Source organism: Erpetoichthys calabaricus, chromosome 9 (genome assembly GCF_900747795.2).
Source record: "Erpetoichthys calabaricus chromosome 9, fErpCal1.3, whole genome shotgun sequence".
NCBI classification, from domain to species: domain Eukaryota; kingdom Metazoa; phylum Chordata; class Cladistia; order Polypteriformes; family Polypteridae; genus Erpetoichthys; species Erpetoichthys calabaricus.
The window spans coordinates 3,488,958-3,515,805 of record NC_041402.2 but is presented as its reverse complement, the minus strand read 5'-3'; the positions used below and the strand labels follow the sequence as shown (position 1 = coordinate 3,515,805).

Below are 26,848 nucleotides of genomic sequence, written 5' to 3'. Positions count from 1 at the left end.
ACCTAACAGTTAATGTGTGATGAACATACTGGCATAATAATGGCTGCCGTTGCATCATTCAGGTGGGTGCTACACATTGGTGGTGGTTGGAGTGGCTGCCCACTCTTTATGTGTAGTGCTTTGATTAGCAATTAACATGCTATATTAATGTAATTAATTAATTATTATTATTAAGTTTCCCAGGAGAAAAATGAAGTTGTTTTGTCTTCATCCCTTCAGTGAGTGCAGGCACCCACTGCTGTACCAGTTCTCCCAGTAAAATGTAACTATAATTTTCCAGAAAACTAATTACATAAAGATCCTGAATTGTTTAAACACACATAAAATAAAGAAATTTCTAACATAAATGGAACCTAACAGTATCTGTCCATTAACATTATCATTGAAATATGTCCAGTTGATACCAGAGGAGAGGAAAACAAAAACTCAAACCAGTAGCTTCAATGAGGGAAATAAACTGAGGGTCCACCATCAGTTGAAACAAACAAAACCAGAACCAGTCAAAGTCCTGGGGACCTCAGCTAAGTGATGGCCCACCCCGTACTGGTCATTCTACAGTTTATGTCTGTTCTGTGCTGTCTAATATGACAACAGAGTCAGGGAGTTCAGAGCAGCAGAGAGTACCAGTAAGTTCTAAATACACTTCCAAAAATACCCACTAGAGGGTGAAATCCTGTCAAAAACCCCAGCTAGAAACAAAAAGGGTTTTATAGAATCTTCATAAAAATAAAAAGATTTATTTACACATATTGCATAGATTCACAAAAGATAGGATCTGTGGATTACAAAAGGCAAAATGGAATTAGATGGATAGATAGTGTGGATGCTAGAGTCGCTGTTGCCTTGTGAAACCCCACAGACAGACATCTAGGACACACGTTTAAAAGCACCAAGAAGAATTCTTTAATAATTTCTTCAAATAAAGTACACAAAGCACCGCACACTCCACAATTCACAAATCAATAATAATAAAGAATAATCAATACAATAATCACAATCCTCCACTCCTCCCAGCAGCTCCGTCACTCTAACACCCAACTCCGGCTCTCCTGCTGGGTTTCCCAAAGTCCTTTAAATAGTTCATGACCCGGAAGTGTTCCTTCTCCGGGTCAAACGCCACATCATCCTTCCTCAGGTAGCCCGAAAGTACTGCGGGCTTCCGTCCTTGTGCCTCCGAAGTACTTCCGGGTCGTAATAACAGTAGGAGTCCCCAGGTTCCTTGTGACCTCCCCCTGGTGGCACCCACGGCACCCAACAGGGCTGAGGTAACAGACTCCATGTCCCATGATGCCCTGAGGGTATCCAGGGAACCATTTCCATCTAGTGTCCCGGGGGAGGCAGTGTCCTAAAAAGTCTGCTCTTCTTCCTTCTTTTTGTTCAGGGACCTCCTGGCTAGACTGAAACGCCGGCCGTCCATCACAATAGATAGATAGATATGAAAGGTACTATATAATTAATTAATAGATAGATCTATAGATAGATAGATAATGGAAGGCACTATAGATAGATAGATAGAGAGATATGAAAGGCACTATATAATAGATAGATATGAAAGGTACTATATAATTAATTAATAGATAGATAGATAATGGAAGGCACTATAGATAGATAATGGAAGGCACTATAGATAGATAGATTGATAGATAGATATGAAAGGTACTATATAATTAATTATTAGATCGATAGATAGATAATGGAAGGCACTATAGATAGATAGGTAGATAGATATCCATCCATCCATTTTCCAACCCGCTGAATCCGAACACAGGGTCACGGGGGTCTGCTGGAGCCAATGCCAGCCAACACAGGGCACAAGGCAGGAACCAATCCCGGGCAGGGTGCCAACCCACCGCAGGACACACACAAACACACCCACACACCAAGCACACACTAGGGCCAATTTAGAAGTAGATAGATATGAAAGTACTATATAATTAATTAATAGATAGATCGATAGATAATGGAAAGCACTATAGATAGATAGATAAGAAAGGCACTATATAATAGATAGATACAGTAGATGGGTAATGAAAGCCATATGATAGACAGATAGACATCAACAAACATCCATCCATTTTCCAAACCCCGTTTTATTCTGAGCAGAGTCGTAGAGAAGCTGGAGTTAATCCCAGCCAGCACAGGACACACCATAGACTCTATCCCTGGACAGGGTGGCAGTCCATCGCAAGGTGTATAACAGAAATGCTATTAATCTATTAACATTACATTTGTGAAATGGCTTGTTGACAATGGAGAAGAGTAAATCAAGAACTCCAGTCAACCATATTTTCCTTTTCATGCAAGTCCTGGGAATGCGTCTGTTGTTGCTGCACTGCATGTTGATAGCACTTCCGAGTCACATGGAAATCGGTATTGTCTTCCCCTGGACCCAGACAGGGCTGCATTTTCACACTCAAATTCCCATATAACCCTGCATGTGTCTTGATTGGAATCAGGACACTGCCACCTTTCGTGTGGCGGTATGAACTGCTCGTGGTATCCTTAGTCACCCGCACCATTACTTATACCTCAATCCCAGGGTGTTCAGCCTGGGTTGTGTCTTCACTTCTGCAGTCCTTCCATTATGGCCTCCTGGCCAGGGAGGAACTCAGTCTCCATCTCAGCCTTGATGCCCATCTGTCCTCCATTGCACTTAACTTGTAAAGAAGTGATTCCTGGCTTCAGCTCTAAATTCCCTTCCCCTTAATCTCCACTGGTGTCCTCGATTATGTGATTCACTATTAATTTGAAAGAATTCTACAGGATCTGCTTTATCAACGACCCCCCATGCGGTCTCCTCTGCTTGAGACTAAACAGGTTTAACTCCGGGCATGTCCTTAAGTCCCATGATGCACTTGGTTGTCATCCTCTGCACAGCCTGAAGTGCTGCTATGTCTTTCTTGCGTGCTGGTGACCAACACTGGACACAATACTCCAGATGTGGTATCACTAGTGTGTTAAATAGTTTGAGCATAGCGTCCCTTGATTTATATTCAAGAGGTTTTATGAAACCATCTAACATTTTATTTGCCCTTTTAATCGCATCTGCAAATTGCTTAGTCAATGAAAACGTTGGGTCAACCTAAACCCCTAAGTCCTTGAGTCTTATGGCAGCTTGTTGGCTTAACTGTCACACTGCTATAATATTACTCACTTGTTTCTGGGCCACTTTTGGAATAGAAGTGGTATATGATATATAATAATAATATATATAATGGTGTATATATATAGGGTGGGCTGGCAACCTGCCTGGGGTTTGTTTCCTGCCTTACGCCCTGTGTTGGCTGGGATTGGCTCCAGCAGACCCCCGTGACCCTGTAGTTAGGATATAGCAAGTTGGATGATGGATGGATGGTATGTTTGAGAGTCTAAACCTCTGTACAGGTGAGTAAGCCTTTCTTTATATTAAGGCTCCCATTGAAATGGATGATACTGGACGGATCAAAACTCTCCTTTATTAATCGGTGTGATGCCTTTTCATTGCAGCCTCAGATGCCATCTCTGCAGTCAGTTTCCTCAGATTGGACACAGAAAGTGCTGAATGTCGCTAACAACAAATTCTCAATTAACGTAAGAACATTCTACAAAAATAAGAAGAATGAAAAGGAGCGCATGCCAAAGGTAGCACATTTTATCCTGCTGTACCTGAAAATAAAGGTCCAAGATCACAGTGTTGACTTAGCCAACTCAGCTTTGTTCTGAAATACATTTTAAAAGCAGACATGTCACCAGCATCCCTAAACCTGAACGTTTTAGCAATTTACATGAATGCTCACAGTTTTGCTCTTGACATCTGTATTATAATAAAAAAATATTGGGAGACAGGACTTTTTATCCTGCGACGAGACCTAATCTTTTGAAGAGACTTTTTGGAATGAAGTCCTGCGAGACGAGACTTTTGCCATGACATTTTTTCAAGTCCTGCCCTCCTCTCCACCATTTTCAGCCACGCCCTCTCACGGTCCTCTCACCTTTCATTGGTGTGAATGCTTATGTCTGACACACTTTCTGCGCTCTCAGCTCTTATAAATTTTAATGTTTTGCTCACTTTAAGTTCCCAATTAAAGAAGACTTATTTTGTCCAAATCTATTTGAAGAATTTCATCCTGAAGGGTTGTCAACAGAAAAAATGAGTACACAGGCAATCCTACCACCGAGAAACGATGAAGTCAAATGGATTAACGCCAAAAATGTCAATCGGTAACACGGCAAATTGGTTAAATGCGTATCAATAGACTAAGCTGTAAAGTTGGTGGTGATGGTGCGGGAGATGAAAACATCAACTTACAATATCATAAAGAATATCTACAACCGTTAACACCATCCGGTCTTCCACCAGCCGAATTACTGTAGAAAGAAGAACGTATCGTAATGTTATTGAGTAATTTATGTCTGAGTGATGGGCTATGCAATAGGACAAGATTAGTTGTATTGAAAATTGGTTCGAACAATTCTGACATGGAAAATATTAACAGGTGACAAGAAAGGTAATGTAGTCCATCTAACATGAGACACCAAAGGAGATCTTGACATGCCATTCGTATTGAAACGTTTACGGTTTCCTGTTAGAATAGCTTTGGCAAAGACAATTAACAAGTCTCAGAGCCAAACATTCAAAAAAGTCGATTTATTTAATAGAGAGAAAGAAACGAAATGCAATCACAGGCAGTTATACGTGGCGTGGATGCAAATGTAACACTTCACATGAAAATTAAAATCTGTTTAAATTGTACATCCACATCCCCATATGCAAGCAGCAGAAGCCAAAGAGGCAAACGCATAGCGCAGGCTGGGGATTGGCAAGCAAAGCGAGTAGGGGGGCAAAGCCCCCTAGTTTTCCTTATGAAAAACCCAGAAACGTATGTCAATCTGTCACACTTCTTTAAGACAAACATGTCAATGCAATTTAAGATCACAGAGTTGTGTTTTTCCAAGTTATCCTTCCAAGTTCCATGACAGCTCATAAAGGATCTTGATGTCTAGTTACCCCGAGTGTTTGATGCAACAAGTTGTGTTTGTTATGTACGTCTACCTCATGAAGTCAATCATTACGGTTCAAGGTTGCATCACATGGCCACAGTTCGTTCTTTCTTTCTTTCTTTCTTTCTGTATGAACTTTTTCCTTCTTTCTTTCTTTCTGTATGAACTTTTTCTTTCTTTCCTTTCTTTCTGTATGGACTTTCTTTCTTTCTTTCATTATGAACTTTCATTCCTTTCTTTCTGTATGAACTTTCTTTTTTTTCAGTATGAACTTTCTTTTCTTTCTGTATGAACTTTCTTTCCTTCTTTCTTTCTGTATGAACTTTCTTTTCTTTTTTTCTATATGAACTTTCTTTTCTTTCTTTCTGTATGAACTTTCTTTCATTCTTTCTGTATGAACTTTCTTTCCTCTCTTTCTGTATGAACTTTCTTTCCTTCTTTTATTCTTTCTGTATGAACTTTCTTTTCTTTCTTTCCTTTCTTTCTGTATGAACTTCCTTTCTTTCCTTCATTCTTTCCTTCTTTCTTTATGAACTTTTTTTCTGTATGAACTTTCCTTCTGTATGAACTTTCTTTCTGTATGATCTTTCTTTCTTTCCTTCTTTCTTTTTGAATGAACTTTCTTTCTGTATGATCTTTCTTTCCTTATTTCTTTCTGAATGAACTTTCTTTCTTTCTGTATGATCTTTCTTTCTTTCCTTATTTCTGTATGAACTTTCTTTCTGTATGAACTCTTTCTTTGTGATTGAACTTTATTTCACTTTATGTATGAACTTTCTTTCCTCCTTTCTTTCTTTCCTTCATTCTTTATGTATGAACTTTCTTTGTTACATCACCATCCTTTTGTGTGACTTTTTGATAACATATATTCAAGTTATTTGCTTTAACTTGTTGTTTTTTTTAATTTTAGAAAACAAAATGCATGAAAAAGAAAAAGAATAAGTTGCCGTTTTTTCTAAGAGTGCTCAGGTAAAATACTCTTTTCACTGCCTAAAGTCAACCCATGGCACTGATTCATAACATAACATTAAACCCTTTTGTGAAGTCTGGGCAGTGGCGTGAGTGTTGTGTTCTGCTGAGGTGCTCATTTAGTAATGGACAGGTAACTTTTACTACAAATGTGATGTGTTATATTTCAGCTGGGGTTTATGCCCTGGCTTAAGTATATTTTCCTTGTTTTTGTTGTTTTTAAATGATTTTTTGTCATATAGATTTTGTTATGTCATTTTTAATAGTGTTATATTTATTTATAGTTTACTATTTATGTACAAGGGGTGTTCATATATAAACAGGAATTAATGAGCCATGCTTTATTTAGTACACACTCTTTTTCTACGTAGTCTCCTGCCACTGCAATCCACTTGTTCTAGTGCTCAGGAAGCTTCTTAATCCCTGAAGAGTAGAAGTCTTTTGACTGCACGTTGACCAATTCTTCTTGCACAGCATCAATAACTTCCTCATTCGGCTTGAATTTCTTCCCTCCTAAAAATTCCTTAAGTGGACCGAAGAGATGATCGTTCCTCTCTGAATGACTTGCACCAATCATACACTCAAGCGCAGTGTTTCCCAACGTCTGTCCTGTGGCTCCCCTGTGGCTGCTGGTTTGTATTCAGACCAGCTTCTGTTTTTAATTGGACTCCTGGGCTAATTAAGTGATGTGTTATTTCCCAAGTTCTGTGTTTTGGGAACAATACAGAAATTAGAAAAGTAAGTTTGCTAAAATATATATATACCAAGCAGTTATATGGGTATTTTTTTGTTTTCCACAATATTTCCATCTTGATTTTCATTCTACTTTCCTAGTTGTTCTAATTGTTTAATTAATCCATTATTTACTAATTAGTGGGTCTGATGCTAAAGTACTTGCAGCCTTTCCTTGTTGTTTCCCAGCGTGTTTGCTCTGCTCATTTTTAATTGTCATTAATAAGATACAATGAAGGGGAAACATTACACAGAGAATGGGCAAAATATAATGAAATCAACAATAGAGAATTAAGTATTTAAATCAATAGCAAAAGCAGACATGTTTCTAAGTATCTTATAAATGTAAAAATCATGCTGCTTCTTCTTCTTTCGGCTGCTCCCGTTAGGGGTTGCCACAGCAGACTATCTTCTTCCATATCTTTCTGTCCTCTGCATCTTGTTCTGTGACACCCATCACCTGCATGTCCTCTCTCAGCACATCCATAAACCCTCTCTTAGGCCTTCCTCTTCTCCTTTTCCCTGGCAGCTCTATCCTTAGTACCCTTCTCCCAATATACCCAGCATCTCTCCTCTGCACATGTCCAAACCAACACAATTTCGCCTCTATGATTTTGTCTCCCAACCATCCCACCTGAGCTGACCCTCTAATGTACTCATTTCTAATCCTGTCCATCCTCGTCACACCCAATGCAAAGTTTAGAATCTTTAACTCTGCCACCTCCAGCTCTGTCTTCTGTGCCACCGTCTCCAACCCATATAACATAGCTGGTCTCACTACCGTCCTGTAGACCTTCCCTGTCACTCTTGCTGATACCCATCTGTCACAAATCACTCCTGACACTCTTCTCCACCCATTCAACCCTGCCTGCACTCTCTTCTTCACTTCTCTTCCACAATCCCCATTTCTCTGTACTGTTGATCCCAAGTATTTAAACTCCTCCACCTTTGCCAACTCTACTCCCCTCACCCTCACCATTCCACTGACCTCCCTTTCACTCACACACATTTATTCTGTCTTGGTGGTCCTACTGACCTTCATTCCTCTCCTCTCCTCTCCTTTCATATCTCCACCTCTCCAGGGTCTCCTCAACCTGCTCCCTACTATCACTACAGATCACAATGTCATCAGCAGTCATCACAATCCACGGGGACTCCTGTCTAATCTCGTCTGTCAACCTGTCCATCACCACTGCAAATAAGATAGGACTCAGAGCCGATCCCTGATGTAATCCCACCTCCGTCACTCCTTCCACAGACCTCGCCACGGTCACACTTCCCTCGTACATATCCTGTACAACTCTTACGTACTTCTCTGCCACTCCCGACGTCCTCATACAATACCACAGCTCCTCTCTTGTCACCCTGTCATGTGCTTTCTCCAGGTCCACAAAGACACAATGCAACTCCTTCTGGCCTTCTCTAAACTTCTCCATCAACATCCTCAGAGCAAACATCACATCTGTGGTGCTCTTTCTTGGCATGAAACCATCCTGCTGCTCAATAATCATCACCTCACTTCTTAACTGAGCATCCACTACTCTTTCCCATAACTTCATGCTGTGGCTCATCAATTTTATTCCCCTGTAGTTACTGCAGTCCTGCACACCCCCCTTATTCTTAAATATCAGCACCAGTACAGTTCTTATCCACTCCTCATCATTCCAAGATTCCATTAAACAATCTGGTTAAAAACTCCACTGCCATCTCTCCTAAACACCTCCATGCTTCCACAGGTATGTCATCTGGACCAACGGCCTTTCCATTTTTCATCCTCTTCATCTCTGTCCTTACTTCCTCCTTGCTAATCCGTTGCACTTCCTGATTCACTATCTCCACATCATCCAACCTCTTCTCTCTCTCGTTCTCTTCATTCATAAGCCTCTCAAAGTCCTCTTTCCATCTGCTCAACACACTCTCCTCGCTTGTGAGTACGTTTCCATCTTTATCCTTTATCACCCTAACCTGCTGCACATCTTTTTCAGCTCTGTCCCTCTGTCTAGCCAATCGGTACAGGTCCTTTTCTCCCTCCTTAGTGTCCAACCTCTCATACAACTCATTATACGCCTTTTCTTTAGCCTTCGCCACCTCTCTCTTCACCTTGCGCCTTATCTCCTTGTACTTTTGTCTACTTTCTGCATCTTTCTGACTATCCCACTTCTTCTTTGCCATCCTCTTCCTCTGTATACTCTCCTGTATTTCCTCATTCCACCACCAGGTTTCCTTTTCCTCCTTCATCTTTCCAGATGTCACGCCAAGCACCCTTCTTGCTGTCACCCTTACTACATCTGCTGTAGTTTCCCAGCTGTCTGGTAACTCTTCACTGCTACCCAGTGCCCGTCTCACCTCCTCCCTAAACTTAACCTTGCAGTCTTCCTTTTCAACTTCCACCATTTGATCCTTGGCTCTGCCCTCACTCTCTTCCTCTTCTTGATCTCAAATGTCATCCTACAGACCACCATCATATGCTGCTTAACTACACTTTTCCCTGCCACCACCTTGCAGTCTTCAATCTCCTTCAGATTGACTCTTCTGCATAGGATGTCATCTACCTGTGTGCATCTTCCTCCACTCTTGTACATCACCCTTTGTTCCTCCCTCTTCTTAAAATACATATTCACCACAGCCATGTCCATCCTTTTAGCAAAATCCACTATCCTCTGACCTTCTTCATTCCTCTCCTTGACACCATACCTACCTATCACCTCCTCGTCTCCACTGTTCCCTTCACCAACATGCCCACTGATATCTGCTCCAATCACCACTTTCTGTCCCTTGGGTACACTGTCCATCACTTCATCCAACTCACTCCCAAAATCTTCTTTCTCACCCATTGCACACCCAACTTGCGGGGCATATGCACTAACAACATTCATCATCACACCTCCAATTTCCAGCTTCATAATCATCACTCTGTCTGACACTCTCTTCACCTCCAAAACACTCTTGACGTACTGTTCCTTCAGAATAACTCCTGCTGCATTTCTCCTCCCATCCACACCATGATAGAACAATTTGAATCCACCTCCGATCCACCTGGCCTTACTCCTCTTTCATTTAGTCTCTTCACGTACAATATATCAACCTTCCTTCTCTCCATCATATCTGCTAACTCTCTCCCCTTACCAGTCATACTGCCAACATTCAAAGTTCCTACCCTCAGTTCCACTCTCTTTACTTTCCTCCTCTCCTCCTGCCTCAGGACACGTCTCCCCCCTCTTCTTCTCCTTCATCTTCTTCGGCCAACAGTAGCCCAATTTCCACCAGCACCCTGTTGGCTAACAGTACTGGTGGCGGTCATTGTTAACCCGGGGCTCGACCGATCCGGTATGGAAATTTGTATTGTTGTCCGCATATTGATTTGGCAAAATGTTACACCGGGTGCCCTTCCTGATGTAACCCCTCCCCATTTATCTGGGCTTGGGACAACCACGAAGAAACACACTGGTTTGTGCATCCCCTGTGGCTGGGTTGTAAAAATCATGCTGCTGTGCTAGAATAAGAGAAGAGAAACAAATCCCAGCTAATTAAGTGAGATCAGTGCTATCAGGCGTTGTCACTGATTAGGAATCTGGTTGGAACAAAAACCTGCAGCCACAGGGGGTCTCCAGGATCGAGTTTTAGAAACACTGGTCTAGACTGAGAGAGAAAGAGAGACTGTCATCTCCAAACTGTTTTTTAAGTCTCAGAATAAATTTTGAGATGGAATGACTCCTTCATTTATCAAAACTTGAATAATAATGCACTGTGAAACACTACTGTGTACCTCCTGCTCCGACATGTTGATTACAACGGACATGGAGGGGGAAAGAGCAGCCAGCATTACTAACGACGAGTTCAGATATGCGTGTGTCTGCCCAATGAGTCAGGTCCACCTTGCACTATTTTTAAGCATGACCATTCCTGTTTATAATTGAACACCCCTCGTTTATGTATTTATGTTGTTGCTTGTGTTCTTTGTTCCCTATATGGTGCCACTGTTGAGGGTACAGAAAATACTTTTATGAGGAAGGACTAGGAGATGGACTTGGTCAAAAAGTAAAACAAAGTTTTATTTCTAAGCAGTCAAACCTACATTTTGTCATGATTGGGAGTCAGGACCATAATGAGAAATACTGGATGTGAGGCCTCCAGAAGCCTTTACTGGCAAGGCCAGTCCTACTTTATCTGCTTAGAAAAGTCCTCACCCTTTTGGGCTTAACTCCAGCCCTCTGCAGACCCCCAGATTAATCCTGAATGTCCTGTAATATGAACATGGTTAGGAAGGAAGACGGGGTTATGTCAAACAGAATATAATCACAAGGCCAATGAGCCACATCTTAGTTAGCACGTCTGGATTTGTCTAGAAAGCATTTAGGGAATGAGGCTTTATTTTAGGAGTGTGTTAGTGACGAATATGTGGATAGTAATTTCAATGTACATCTTACAAGTAAAATTCATAAGGCAGGTTTACAGGGGGCTATCCAGTCATGGGGGACTTTAACTACCTGAATGTTAACCGGGCTAACATTTCAAATAGCGGACCACGAGAGCATTAGTTCTTAGACGTAATCCTATTTTTATTTTTTTTATTTATTAATTTTATTGTAATCATTCCATACAAATAGATCAATTTATACAAAAAAGGATTGAAGACCAATCAAACCCCACCCTTGAGAAGGAGAGCATGGTCAAAGGAGAATTGCTAAGAGCTTTTTAATAGGGCAAAAATAAACAAGGAAAAAAAAATATATCTACAGTAATCCCTCACCTATCGTGGGGGTTACGTTCCAGAGCCCCCCGCGATAGGTGAAAATCCGCGAAGTAGCGACCTATATTTATTTTATTATTTATACATATTTTAAGGCTTTATAAACCCTTCCCACACTCTTATAAACCTTTCTCACTCTCTTGTTAACCTTTCCCACGCTCTTATAAACACTTCCTATGCTCTTAAACACTTTCTACATTCTTAAACACCTCAGACCAACACTGCACACTGCACGCAGCGATCAGACGTCAATGTGTCTGCACTCGCTTTGTGAAGGGGGGCAGCTGAACTCATGCTGAGCAGAAATGGACTTTGTGCTGCTTCTGCCAAAATGCCTGTTTGTCGCTCTGCGCGTTCGGAAGGAGGAGTGTGTGTGTGGGTGTGTGAGAGCTGAACGCACCTTCGCTCAAACCCCCCCTCCCCAGAAGCGCAGTACGCTCCTGCCACTTCGCATTGTCAAGGGGGTGGGGAGCTGAATGAACGCTAAGGAGAAGTGGACTTTGTGCTGGCTTTGTGCTGCTTGTCGCTCTGCGTGTCAATAATTTTAAGCCTGTACATCACCAATTTTCCTGTCTCACTGTCTTGTCTTGCGTGAAGTTAAAATGTTTTATAATAGTGAGATGTTACTCATATCCTTAACCCGACATCCACATATCATATGTGTTAACAAAGTGTGTTTTATAAGTTTACATGTGTTTAAAGCATGTGGGATGGGTATTTTAAGGCTTAAACTATAAAAATGTTTATTTATATGGTCTTTCTATATCGCGGATTTTCTCCTGTTGCTGATGGGTCTGGAACATAACTTCCGCGATAGGCGGGCAATCACTTGTATTTAAAAACCCGCGAAGTCGTGAATCCGCGAAAAGTGAATCGCGAAGTAGCGAGGGATTACTGTATACTAATAAAAGGCAAAGCCCTCACTAACTCACTCACTCACTCATCACTAATTCTCCAACTTCCTGTGTAGGTGGAAGGCTGAAATTTGGCAGGCTCATTCCTCACAGCTTTCTTACAAAAGTTAGTCAGGTTTCATTTCGAAATTCAAAGCGTAACGGTCATAACTGGAACCTCGTTTTTGTCCATATACTGTAATGGACTGCAGCTCGCTGGCCGTGGGAGGCGGAGTTGCGTATCGCGTCATCACGCCTCCCACGTAATCACGTGAACGCAGTACGTAGAAAACAAGGAAGAGCCCCAAAGAGCGCTGAAGAAAACATTCATTACACAATTGAGAAGGCAGCGAAACAATAAGAAGCGAGCGAGTGACGCATACAAGCATATTCATAAGTGCAGCTAAGGCGGAAACAAAGCACGGTGTATACCGTAAGTTTAAATTAAGTTTGGCAAGATTGCTTTTCTCCTGCACAACTATATGTTGCATTCTCAACAGTAAGCTTGCACGACTTGGTCATATTACAACCGGAGTGCTGAACTGACAACGTGGTATACAAAGAGAACTATCCCGTGGATTAAATAAAAATGCTGCTTCCTTGGCGAAGCAAGGAAAAAGGATGGCCTTATATGGCGTTCGTTTATAAAACAGCGGAGAAGCTGTGTAAAGACTGCTTCACAAAAAAACAGCAGAGCGCCTTATATGAGCAGGCAGTCAGCTAAAGAAGGGAATCAAATAACTATAATCGTAATAAACGAACAAAAAATAGCGGAGAATCCGCGGATTACATAAAGGAAATGGGTACCTGAACAGAAAAGTGAGTCTCAAATACCTTCACAATAACTATAACAATCGTAATAAACGAACAATAAAACAGTACAGAACCGCTAAGCAAGGAGAAAGGACGGCCTTATATGGCGTTCGTTTATAAAACAGCGGACAGGCTGTGTATGTAATGCTGCAGATGTTCTATCAGATGGTTGTGGCGAGTGCCCTCTTCTACGCAGTGGTGTGCTGGGGAGGCAGCATTAAGAAGAAGGATGCCTCACGCCTGGACAAACTGGTGAGGAAGGCAGGCTCTATTGTTGGCATAGAGCTGGACGGTTTGACATCCGTAGCAGAGCAACGGGCACTCAGCAGGCTCCTATCAATTATGGAGAATCCACTACATCCATTAAACAGTGTCATCTCCAGACAGAGGAGCAGTTTCAGCGACAGACTGCTGTCACTGTCCTGCTCCACTGACAGACTGAGAAGATCATTCCTCCCCCAAACTATGCTACTCTTCAATTCCACCAGAGGGGGTAAACGTTGAACATTATTCAAGTTATTGTCTGTTTTTTACCTGCATTTTTTATTACTCTTTAATTTAATATTTTTTGCTGCTGGAGTATGTGAATTTCCCCCTGGGATTAATAAAGTATCTATCTATCTATCTATCTATCTATCTATCTATCTATCTATCTATCTATCTATCTATCTATCTATCTATCTATCTATCTATCTATCTATCTATCTATCTATCTATCTATCTATCTAAAGGCAGCATCACAAAAAAACAGATCCTTAACAAATTGTTATTGGTATATTTTCCCTCAATTTAAAAAGGTTTTCTTTTCTTCTTAATTAAAATTTAAAAGCAATACTTCACCGCTGCGAAGCGCAGGAATTTGGCTATATGCAGTGAGTGTGTACGCCTGATGAGCCCAGAATTAGGGCGAAACACGTGTCGCATACACTTTGCATTATTTGACAGTAAACTATTTTCAATCATTCTATGATCTGCTTCTCACAACTGAAGGCACCGTGGCTGATGTTAGCTGACTTGCTGGCCAACCATAAGTGTTACCTGGTAGGTAACCACCCATACAATCAGATTGTGATTCAGACTATGAATGCCGTGAAAATATATATATATAATATATATATATAAGTAGATATGTATGTGTATATATATACAGTGGTGTGAAAAACTATTTGCCCCCTTCCTGATTTCTTATTCTTTTGCATGTTTGTCACACAAAATGTTTCTGATCATCAAACACATTTAACCATTAGTCAAATATAACACAAGCAAACACAAAATGCAGTTTTTAAATGATGGTGTTTATTATTTAGGGAGAAAAAAAATCCAAACCTACATGGCCCTGTGTGAAAAAGTAATTGCCCCCTTGTTAAAAAATAACCTAACTGTGGTGTATCACACCTGAGTTCAATTTCCGTAGCCACCCCCAGGCCTGATTACTGCCACACCTGTTTCAATCAAGAAATCACTTAAATAGGAGCTGCCTGACACAGAGAAGTAGACCAAAAGCACCTCAAAAGCTAGACATCATGCCAAGATCCAAAGAAATTCATGAACAAATGAGAACAGAAGTAATTGAGATCTATCAGTCTGGTAAAGGCATTTCTAAAGCTTTGGGACTCCAGTGAACCACAGTGAGAGCCATTATCCACAAATGGCAAAAACATGGAACAGTGGTGAACCTTCCCAGGAGTGACCGGCCGACCAAAATTACCCCAAGAGCGCAGAGACAACTCATCCGAGAGGTCACAAAAGACCCCAGGACAACGTCTAAAGAACTGCAGGCCTCACTTGCCTCAATTAAGGTCAGTGTTCACGACTTCATCATAAGAAAGAGACTGGGCAAAAACGGCCTGCATGGCTGATTTCCAAGACGCAAACCACTGTTAAGCAAAAAGAACATTAGGGCTCGTCTCAATTTTGCTAAGAAACATCTCAATGATTGCCAAGACTTTTGGGAAAATACCTTGTGGACTGATGAGTCAAAAGTTGAACTTTTTGGAAGGCAAATGTCCCGTTACATCTGGCGTAAAAGGAACACAGCATTTCAGAAAAAGAACATCATACCAACAGTAAAATATGGTGGTGGTAGTGTGATGGTCTGGGGTTGTTTTGCTGCTTCAGGACCTGGAAGGCTTGCTGTGATAGATGGAACCATGAATTCTACTGTCTACCAAAAAATCCTGAAGGAGAATGTCCGGCCATCTGTTCGTCAACTCAAGCTGAAGCGATCTTGGGTGCTGCAACAGGACAATGACCCAAAACACACCAGCAAATCCACCTCTGAATGGCTGAAGAAAAACAAAATGAAGACTTTGGAGTGGCCTAGTCAAAGTCCTGACCTGAATCCAATTGAGATGCTATGGCATGACCTTAAAAAGGCGGTTCATGCTAGAAAACCCTCAAATAAAGCTGAATTACAACAATTTTGCAAAGATGAGTGGGCCAAAATTCCTCCAGAGCGCTGTAAAAGACTCATTGCAAGTTATCGCAAACGCTTGATTGCAGTTATTGCTGCTAAGGGTGGCCCAACCAGTTATTAGGTTCAGGGGGCAATTACTTTTTCACACAGGGCCATGTAGGTTTGGATTTTTTTTTCTCCCTAAATAATAAAAACCACCATTTACAAACTGCATTTTGTGTTTACTTGTGTTATATTTGACTAATGGTTAAATGTGTTTGATGATCAGAAACACTTTGTGTGACAAACATGCAAAAGAATAAGAAATCAGGAAGGGGGCAAATAGTTTTTCACACCACTGTATATATATATATATATATATATATATATATATATATATATACGAGCTGTATATACCCGGCGTTGCCCGGGGCAGAAGTAACCTAATCGGTCAAACACTTACATATATACCAAAGTAAACCTAATCGGTCAAACAGTTACATATATAAAAAAACCGAACCTAATCGGACAAACAGCTTCATATATACAGAAGCGAACCTAATCGGACAAACAGCTAATCTATATACATAAGCAAACCTAATTGGTCAAACAGTTACATAAATACAAAAGCAAACGTAATCGATCAAACAGCTTCATATATACAGAAGCGAACCTAATTGGTCAAACAGTTATGCATGTGCAGAATGATTTTACAAACATTATGCGTGTTAACAATCATTAAAAAGAAAAGATTGAGGAACTGTTCTTCTATATGTGATGAAGCCACTAATAAGACAGATTTTTTTCAGGACCCAGCTGTTTCATAACTAAACTACTGCCACCCCAAAGTAATGCCTAATAGTGGTTTTTGGGGTAGCTGTGGAATAAAAAGGGTGTTTTTTAGTCAGTAAGAATCTGACACTACCCTTCAGTACGGGCTGAAGGGTGCCTATGTAAGGTTTTACATCTTTCCCGTATGGAAAAAAAAACATACTAAACTTTTTTTTCATCATTACAGATAATCTCAGTCAAATCGAAGTACGCATTCTCAATTTATTTTTATCTAATTTTTACTTTTTCACAAAGCCATTCCATGCCAATTTGTATGAATAAACTTTTGCTAGAGAGTTAGCAAAAGTTTATTCATGCACATATTTTAATACGGATAATCTATCTCTAATCAAGGTTCTCATTTTGATTGTAATTTAAAATAATAATAGATACTCATTTTTTTCTTCTGTTTTAGAAAAACCAATCTATGCCACCTACGTCTTCGTCAAGTCAGCTTCATCCAGCTTCATCACATATAGAAGAAGAGTTCCTCAATCTTTTCTTTTTAATGATTGTTAACACGCGTAATCTTTGTAAAATTATTCTGCACATGCATAACTGTTTGACCAATTAGGTTCGCTTCTGTATATATGAAGCTGTTTGATCGATTAGGTTTGCTTTTGTATTTATGTAACTGTTTGACCAATTAGGTTTGCTTATGTATATAGATTAGCTGTTTGTCCGATTAGGTTCGCTTCTGTATATATGAAGCTGTTTATCCGATTAGGTTCGGTTTTTTTATATATGTAACTGTTTGACCGATTAGGTTTACTTTGGTATATATGTAAGTGTTTGACCGATTAGGTTACTTCTGCCCTGGGCAACGCCGGGTATATACAGCTCCTAGTCTGAATCACAATGTGATTGTATGGGTGGTTACCTGGCACTGTAGGGTTGGCACCCGTCCTTTAAAATACGGAATCGTGCCGCGTTTGAGAATGAAATTGCGCGTCCTGTTTTGAATCAATACTGGACGGGATTTTTTTCAACCGTAAGCAGATTTTTTGCACTGGTATCACTGACCTCGACGACGGCGACGTTATACGTCAAAAATAAATTACGATAAATGACGATTTTAGCGATACTTTATTACGACGGCGGCTACATAGACACGATCAAATAAAAACAAAAAAATCAAATAATCATTCTACATTTTCAAAACGTCGAAAAAACGACGGAATGAAAAAAAGGCCCACCCGACGACCCACCCATTCCATTTTTATATATATAGATATATATATATGTATATGTGTATGTATGTGTATATATATATATACAGTGGTGTGAAAAACTATTTGCCCCCTTCCTGATTTCTTATTCTTTTGCATGTTTGTCACACAAAATGTTTCTGATCATCAAACACATTTAACCATTAGTCAAATATAACACAAGTAAACACAAAATGCAGTTTGTAAATGGTGGTTTTTATTATTTAGGGAGAAAAAAAAATCCAAACCTACATGGCCCTGTGTGAAAAAGTAATTGCCCCCTGAACCTAATAACTGGTTGGGCCACCCTTAGCAGCAATAACTGCAATCAAGCGTTTGCGATAACTTGCAATGAGTCTTTTACAGCGCTCTGGAGGAATTTTGGCCCACTCATCTTTGCAAAATTGTTGTAATTCAGCTTTATTTGAGGGTTTTCTAGCATGAACCGCCTTTTTAAGGTCATGCCATAGCATCTCAATTGGATTCAGGTCAGGACTTTGACTAGGCCATTCCAAAGTCTTCATTTTGTTTTTCTTCAGCCATTCAGAGGTGGATTTGCTGGTGTGTTTTGGGTCATCGTCCTGTTGCAGCACCCAAGATCGCTTCAGCTTGAGTTGACGAACAGATGGCCGGACATTCTCCTTCAGGATTTTTTGGTAGACAGTAGAATTCATGGTTCCATCTATCACAGCAAGCCTTCCAGGTCCTGAAGCAGCAAAACAACCCCAGACCATCACACTACCACCACCATATTTTACTGTTGGTATGATGTTCTTTTTCTGAAATGCTGTGTTCCTTTTACGCCAGATGTAACGGGACATTTGCCTTCCAAAAAGTTCAACTTTTGACTCATCAGTCCACAAGGTATTTTCCCAAAAGTCTTGGCAATCATTGAGATGTTTCTTAGCAAAATTGAGACGAGCCCTAATGTTCTTTTTGCTTAACAGTGGTTTGCGTCTTGGAAATCTGCCATGCAGGCCGTTTTTGCCCATCTCTTTCTTATGGTGGAGTCATGAACACTGACCTTAATTGAGGCAAGTGAGGCCTGCAGTTCTTTAGACGTTGTCCTGAGGTCTTTTGTGACCTCTCGGATGAGTCGTCTCTGCGCTCTTGGGGTAATTTTGGTCGGCCGGCCACTCCTGGGAAGGTTCACCACTGTTCCATGTTTTTGCCATTTGTGGATAATGGCTCTCACTGTGGTTCGCTGGAGTCCCAAAGCTTTAGAAATGACTTTATAACCTTTACCAGACTGATAGATCTCAATTACTTCTGTGCTCATTTGTTCCTGAATTTCTTTGGATCTTGGCATGATGTCTAGCTTTTGAGGTGCTTTTGGTCTACTTCTCTGTGTCAGGCAGCTCCTATTTAAGTGATTTCTTGATTGAAACAGGTGTGGCAGTAATCAGGCCTGGGGGTGGCTACGGAAATTGAACTCAGGTGTGATACACCACAGTTAGGTTATTTTTTAATAAGGGGGCAATTACTTTTTCACACAGGGCCATGTAAGTTTGGATTTTTTTTCTCCCTAAATAATAAACACCATCATTTAAAAGCTGCATTTTGTGTTTACTTGTGTTATATTTGACTAATGGTTAAATGTGTTTGATGATCAGAAACATTTTGTGTGACAAACATGCAAAAGAGTAAGAAATCAGGAAGGGGGCAAATAGTTTTTCACACCACTGTATATATATATATAATGTGTATATATATATATGTAGATATGTATATATGTGTATATATGTATATGTATATATATGTTTACATAACCTCTTTAACACACTACTTCTCCTCTGCAAAGCACGGGTATTTTGCTAGTATATATATATATATAAATAAATAAATGGAGAAGGAAAAGAAATGCGGAAATAATTATTTCTTCTTATTCTAAAATATTATTGATTAGACCCTGCCGGGTTTTGAAAAAATTTTGTACAGATCCTCTAACTGAGAATTTGATTTTTTCCAATTTCAAATAATATAAACCATCGGTGTCCCACTAACTTATCAGAGGAGAGTTTGGATTCTTCCAATTTAACAAAATAAGTCTGTGTGCCAAAAGTGTAGTGAATGCGATCACCGTTTGCTTGTCCTTCTCCACTTCAAGTTCATCTGGAAGAACACCAAACACAGCTGTTAATGGGTTAGGAGGGATTGTGACCCCAAGGCTGTCTGAAAGGCACTTAAAAATTTTGGTCCAAAATGATGTTAGTTTGGTGCAGGCCCAAAACATGTGACCCAGTGAGGCAGGAGCTTGGTTACAGCGTTCGCAGGTTGGGTCTTGCCCTGGAAACATTTTGGACAGTTTTAAGCGAGACAGATGAGCTTGATACATAATTTTTAGTTGAATTATTCTATGCTTTGCGTATATGGAGCTCGAGTGAATTCTCTGCAATGCTACCTTCCACTCCTTTTCTGATATATTAATTAAGAGATCTTTTTCCCATTGTCCTCTTGGATCTTTGAAAGGAAGGGACTCTAACAAAATTTTATATAATGCGGAAATGGTGTCTAATTCCTCGAAATTGAGCAGTATTTTTTCCAGCATGGTGGAGGGTACAAGATGAGGAAAATCGCGCAGTTTCTGTTTAACAAAGTTTCTAATTTGAAGAGAGTGAAAGAAATGTGTAGCTGGGAGGTTGGATTTGGAACGTACAGTAATTGTTCAAAGGATGCAAAGATATTGTCTAAATAAAGATCTCTGAGCAATTTAATCCCAAATCTTTTCCAGGTATTAAAAACTGGATATTTTTGCGAGGGTTGAAAGAGGTGGTTCTCCTGCAGAGGTGCCACAGATAAAAGATTTTCCATCTTAAATTGCTTTCTAAGATGGTTCCATATTCTGAGTGAGTAAAGCACAATTGGGTTATTAGTATATTTGCGATAGCTTACATTTATTGGAGCGCAGAGCAGGGAATATAAAGAAGTACTACAGGATTTTACTTCCCATTGCGGACCAAGCCTGTGAATGTTCATCTATTTGTGTCCAGGTTTTTATGGCTTGTATGTTTGCTGCCCAGTAATAAAACTGAAAATTAGGTAGAGCCATGCCACCTTCTGCCTGAGGTCTTTGTAGGGTCGCTCTTCGGATACATGAGTGTTTTGAGTTCCAAATAAATGAGGTTATTGTTGAATCTAATTGCTTAAAAAATGATTTATTGATATATATTGGAATGTTTTGAAGTAAAAAGAGAAGTTTAAGAAGGATATTCATCTTAACAATGTTAATTCTTCCGGCTAGAGTGAGATGAAGGGTTGACCATCTATGCAAGTCTTGCTTAATTTTTTCCATACAGACGGCAAAATTTTGTTGATAAAGAGCTTTATGTTTACTTGTGATATTTACCCCTAGGTATTTAAACTGATCTGCTATGGTAAAAGGTAGGGTGTCCAATCTGATATTATATGCTTGTGCATTCACTGGAAAGAGTATACTTTTATTCAGATTAATTCTGAGACCGGATATCTTTTTAAATTCTGTAAGTGCTGTTAAAACTGCAGGCACAGTGTTTTCTGGGTCTGATATATATAAAACCATATCATCTGCATATAGAGAAATTTTCTGTTCCATTCCTTCTTTGATAATCCCCTTTATCTGATAAGAATTTTGACAGTGGACCGCCAGTGGTTCAATGGCGATTGCAAACAGCAGTGGTGACAAGGGGCATCCTTGTCTGGTGCCACGTTCTAGTTTAAAGTAGTCTGAACAAATGTTGTTAATACAAACTGAAGCGTCTGGATTGGTATACAGTAGTTTGAATCATGCACACATTTTCGGGCCAAACCCAAATTTCTCCAGTGCAGTGAAAAGGTAGTTCCATTCAATCATATCAAATACTTTTTCTGCATCTTAGTGATAATAATATCTCTGTGGTGTTTGACTTTGCTGGTGAATATATTACATTAAACAGGCGTCGGAGATTGGAAGATAGGTGTCGGCCTTTAATAAATCCAGTTTGATCCTGTGATATTACCGAAGGTAATCCTATTTTTAACACAGTAGGTTAAAGGGACCGGCAATGCAAGGAGAAGCCTGTGTACAACGAATATTTTGTAATAATCAGGATAGAATTCTGGAGTGTAGATGTGATTGAACCGTTAGGGTCATGTAAACCATAATATAATTTAAATCTCAGTGTTTTGGAAGAGTGCAGAAGCGAAAAACATAACTGTCTGGTTGGGCACATTTTGAGCAGATGCAGTAAAATTTAAGGAGGATACAGTGGCTGTATCCAGCAGGGGGCGCTATCTCTCTTGTTGGAATGAGTTCTTTTTTAATTGCAGTGTGTTACATAGCCCGAAACTATATAGATATCTCTCTGTTATTATAAAAAGAAATCCTGGGAGAGAAAGACGGGAGACGAGACGTGATCTTCATGTTAAGATCACGGAAGACACTTAAAAGAGAATGGCCACGGAGCGTCTCGCGGGGACCTTAAACATGAGACTTTGTGCCAGGAGATTGACCTAGGACCGTCTCGCAATGATGCAGAACATGAGATTCTTGCAAGACACGCCCTACTTACAACCAATATCAAAATAAGACAACAGGGCAGCAAAACATTCAGTCGTCTAAAGGATTTGAGTACACACAGATCCAGGGTCTCGGTGCATATAAAGCATATAAGGACAATATGTTATAAATGAAACGTCGACGACTAAGCTAAGAAGAAAGCAGCATGGAGAAAAGACTCAAAAGCGTTGGAGAGAAAAAGGAGCATAAAAGAAAAAGAATAATCGAGATGCAAATTCAGAAAATAAGGAAAGTAATAATCAGCCTGGAATGAGTGGAATTGAAATAAAGCAGGTCAAATCGGGCTCAGAATTAAAAGACAAAGTAGAACTTCATAAAGACATTCACAAACGTTGGCACAAGACACATGCAGAGCAGGTTAGAGATTATGAAAGCAATGGAATTCAAACGGCCCAAAAAAAAAAAGGCACGATACACATGTGGAGAAAATGAAAGAATATGAAAGTAGGAAAATTAGAAAGTATAAAAAAAGAAAGTAAAGGTCGCAGGAGCGCCAACAAACAGAAATAATTACTCATAAAAGGGAAAATAATCACCACAGACCAGGTGTCATTGGAAAAAAAAGCAGGACAAAGCAAGGTCAGAAATAAAAGACAAAGAGTAGAAAACAAAGTAAAACGTCATAAAGAGGTTAAAAAACAAGGGGGCCAAACACATGCAGAGCAGGTTAGAGATCATGAAAACTGGAATTAAAAAGACTCAAAAAAAAACGTAGGTGCGAAACACACGCAGAACAAGATACAGAATATAAAAGCAGAGAAAAACGACAGTGTCAAAAACAAAGACAGTAAACATCGTATTAGCGCAAAGAAAGAGAAATTAGGGTTAGGCGAACAGAGATCGAATATATGGACACAGGTGATATGTCAGAAGTATGTAAATATTGTAAGGCTTTGAAGTTTAAGTCAGAGAATTTCAAACACAGGGATTACCTCACATGCATTTATTGGTTACTTTGCAAAAAAAAGTATTAACTGCTGATGATGTCGCTCATAATGTCTGTGCTGAAATTCCAAACAGAGAAACCTATCCTGAATTATGCTACAAAGTCATTAAACTCATGTCTCACTGACCTCATTTAAAAGATTCAGCATATTGGGACTTTACAGAAGTTCTGAAATAAAAGTGAAACTAAAGAAATAGCAACAATTCAAAGAAAAAAAAAATCTTAAAAGTGTGTATCCGGAGCCCCCTAGTAATATAAAAAGTCAATACCCTTCCCTTAGTGATACGGTGGTAAGAAATCACACAAGAGATATAACTTAGCTTTCTTTAACGACAGTTTACACTGCATAACAGATGAAGGAAGCCATGACAAGACCTTCAGGAGTAGGGGTCCGATGTGTAGAGTCAGCCATTTCCGTTGCTGCATTGGAAGGATTTTCAGGGGTACAACTCGGTTAACCAACCATGTCCGTCAAAGGGCCTGTGAGGGATTGATGTACCATCCAAGTTTGACTCCTGCCTTAAACCCAGTACTGCCTCTCCTGAATTGGATTGAATGGGAAGAAGAATTTTAAACATTTTTTAGTGTGTACTATGAATTTACATAAAGTGAAAAAGCTTGAGGATTCTAGGTTGTATTTGCATTCATCAAACTGTTCTTGTTTCTGTATAGACTTCCTAATAAGAAAACCAGGAGGAATATTTTGAGAAAAATGTTGATGAAGAGGAAAAGGTAAATCATCTTTTGCTAGAAGAATTATTATAACATAATATTTATATAGTGGAAGACAGCCCCCCGTACACACACAGACAGACACCAAATGTCCAAAAGACACATGTATAGATAGATAGATATGAAAGGCACTATATGATAGATAGATAGATAGATAGAAAAGGCACTATATAATAGATAGATAGGTTTGAAAGGCACTATATAATAATAAATATAGGTTTGAAAAGCACTATATAATAGATAGATAGATAGATAGATAGATAGATAGATAGATAGATAGATAGGCACTATATAATAATAGATAGATAGATATGAAAGGCACTATATAATAATAGATACTGTAGATAGATAGGTTTGAAAGGCACTATATAATAATAAATATATAGGTTTGAAAGGCACTATATAATAGATAGATAGGTTTGAAAGGCACTATATAATAATAGATAGATAGATATGAAAGGCACTATATAATAATAGATACTGTAGATAGATAGGTTTGAAAGGCACTATATAATAATAGATAGGTTTGAAAGGCACTATATAATAATAGATAGATAGATAGAGAGGTTTGAAAGGCACTATATAATAATAGATAGATAGGTTTGAAAGGCACTATATAATAATAGATAGATAGATAGGTTTGAAAGGCACTATATAATAATAGATAGATAGATAGGTTTGAAAGGCACTGTATAATAATAGATAGATAGGTTTGAAAGGCACTATATAATAATAGATCGATAGATAGATAGGTTTGAAAGGCACTATATATCCCAAGGGGAAATTCACGTTTATTGCTGTTCTCTCTCACAATGCTCTATTAGCCAAACTCTGTCCCTTCTTTCTTTCTCTATCCTCGAATCCTTCTGCCACCTCTACTCCTTTCCCCACAAGTTCCGTCTTCCTCCTCCGACTCCGGCTCGTCTACTGGGAGGATGTGGCCTCTTTTATAACAACCCAGATGTGCTCCAGGTGCTCTGTGACGATCTTCCGGCAGCACTTCCTGGTGTGGAGGAAGTGCCGCATGAGCACCCGGAAGCACTCCGGGTGTCCCTGAAATTCCTTCCGGCAGCACTTCCAAGTGTGGCGGAAGTGCAGCCATCCAGGGTTCCATAATCGTCCGGGCGCCCCCTGGCAGTGGCCACGGGCCCCAACAGGGATGAGCTACCCAGCTCTGTTCCGGTGGCCCCCATGCAGACCAGGGCGGCTGTCCTTTCGTGGCCCAGGGGACGTATTGTCCCTCTCGTGGACCTTCCAGGCATCCCAACTGGGTAGAGTCCCCAGCTATATATATGAAACATGCGTAAAATTTTGAGGTGCAGGGTTTCTCTTGATGGAAACAGATTTCAGGCAAATTAGCCTTTAAATGAATGTTAATAAGCTTATGCACTCTATGGCCAAATTTATGTGGACACCCACCTCTCCAATGACTGAGTTCAGGTGTTTCGTTGTTGCGCTGCTGCTTCTCAGGGTTCACATCATGGCCGGCCTGTACACTGGTACTGTGAGTGCTGTGCAGAATGAAGGCAAAACCTCTGCGTTTTTCCCAGTTGATTCTGGGGTCCATCAGAGGTGTGTTCTGCTCCAACTCTGTTCAGTGCATGCATTGACTGGGTGCTGGTCAGGGTCTTGGCATCTGTTGGTGAAGAGAGACTCACTGATCTTGACTTTGCTGACGATGCCGTGATCTTCATGAAGTCAATTGAGGCTCTGATTGGGGATCTTGTGAAACTGAGTGAGGTGTCTGAGTTTCTGGGCTTGCAAGGGTCCTAATAAAAACCAAGATCCAGGCCTTTAATGACCTCTTGGGCACGGCCATCAGCAGTATGTCTGTCTGTGGAGAGAGTGTCAACCTCATCATTGAGAGGTTTACTTACAGTGCATCCAGAAAGTATTCCCAGTGCTTCATCACTTTTTCCACATTTTGTTATGTTACAGCCTTATTCCTAAATGGATTAAATTCATTTTTTTCCTCAGAATTCTACACACAACACCCCATAATGACAACATGAAAAAAGTTTACTTGAGGTTTTTGAAAATTTATTAAAAATAAACCAACTGAGAAATCACATGTACATAAGTATTCACAGCCTTTGCTCAATACTTTGTCGATGCCCCTTTGGCAGCAATTCCAGCCTCAAGTCTTTTTGAATATGATGCCACAAGCTTGGCACACCTACCCTTGGCCAGTTTGGCCCATTCCTCTTTGCAGCACTTCTCAAGCTCCATCAGGTTGGATGGGAAGCGTCGGTGCACAGCCATTTTAAGATCTCTCCAGAGATGTTCAATCGGATTCAAGTCTGGGCTCTGGCTGGGCCACTCAAGGACATTCACAGAGTTGTCCTGAAGCCACTCCTTTGATATCTTGGCTGTGTGCTTAGGGTCGTTGTCCTGCTGAAAGATGAACCGTCGCCCCAGTCTGAGGTCAAGAGCGCTCTGGAGCAGGTTTTCATCCAGGATGTCTCTGTACATTGCTGCAGTCATCTTTCCCTTTATCCTGACTAGTCTCCCAGTCCCTGCCGCTGAAAAACATCCCCACAGCATGATGCTGCCACCACCATGCTTCACTGTAGGGATGGTATTGGCCTGGTGATGAGCTGTGCCTGGTTTCCTCCAAACTTGAGTTCAATCTTTGTCTCATCAGACCAGAGAATTTTCTTTCTCATGGTCTGAGAGTCCTTCAGGTGCCTTTTGGTAAACTCCAGGCGGGCTGCCATGTGCCTTTTACTAAGGAGTGGCTTCCGTCTGGCCACTCTACCATACAGGCCTGATTGGTGGATTGCTGCAGAAATGGTTGTCCTACTGGAAGGTTCTCCTCTCTCCACAGAGGACCTCTGGAGCTCTGACAGAGTGACCATTGGGTTCTTGGTCACCTCCCTGACTAAGGCCCTTCTCCCCTGATCGCTCAGTTTAGATGGCTGGCCAGCTCTAGGAAGAGTCCTGGTGGTTTCAAACTTCTTCCACTTACGGATGATGGAGGTCACTGTGCTCATTTGGACCTTCAAAAGAGCAGAAATTTTTCTGTAACCTTCCCTAGATTTGTGCCTAGAGACAATCCTGTCTCA

The 26,848-nt window shown here is 40.3% G+C and overlaps 1 protein-coding gene across 1 annotated transcript in view; it reads left to right on the top strand.

The window, feature by feature from the left end:
* The window catches only part of LOC114657331 (protein phosphatase 1 regulatory subunit 26-like), a 72,363-nt gene extending 48,576 nt beyond the window's left edge, over positions 1–23,787 (top strand). The window contains exons 4-6 of the mRNA XM_028809090.2: positions 3,487–3,621; positions 5,891–5,949; positions 23,724–23,787. Of these exons, the coding sequence (XP_028664923.2) occupies positions 3,487–3,621; positions 5,891–5,949; positions 23,724–23,787 (258 nt within the window). The remainder of the gene's footprint in view (positions 1–3,486; positions 3,622–5,890; positions 5,950–23,723) is intronic.
* The last annotated feature ends 3,061 nt before the right edge of the window (positions 23,788–26,848 follow it).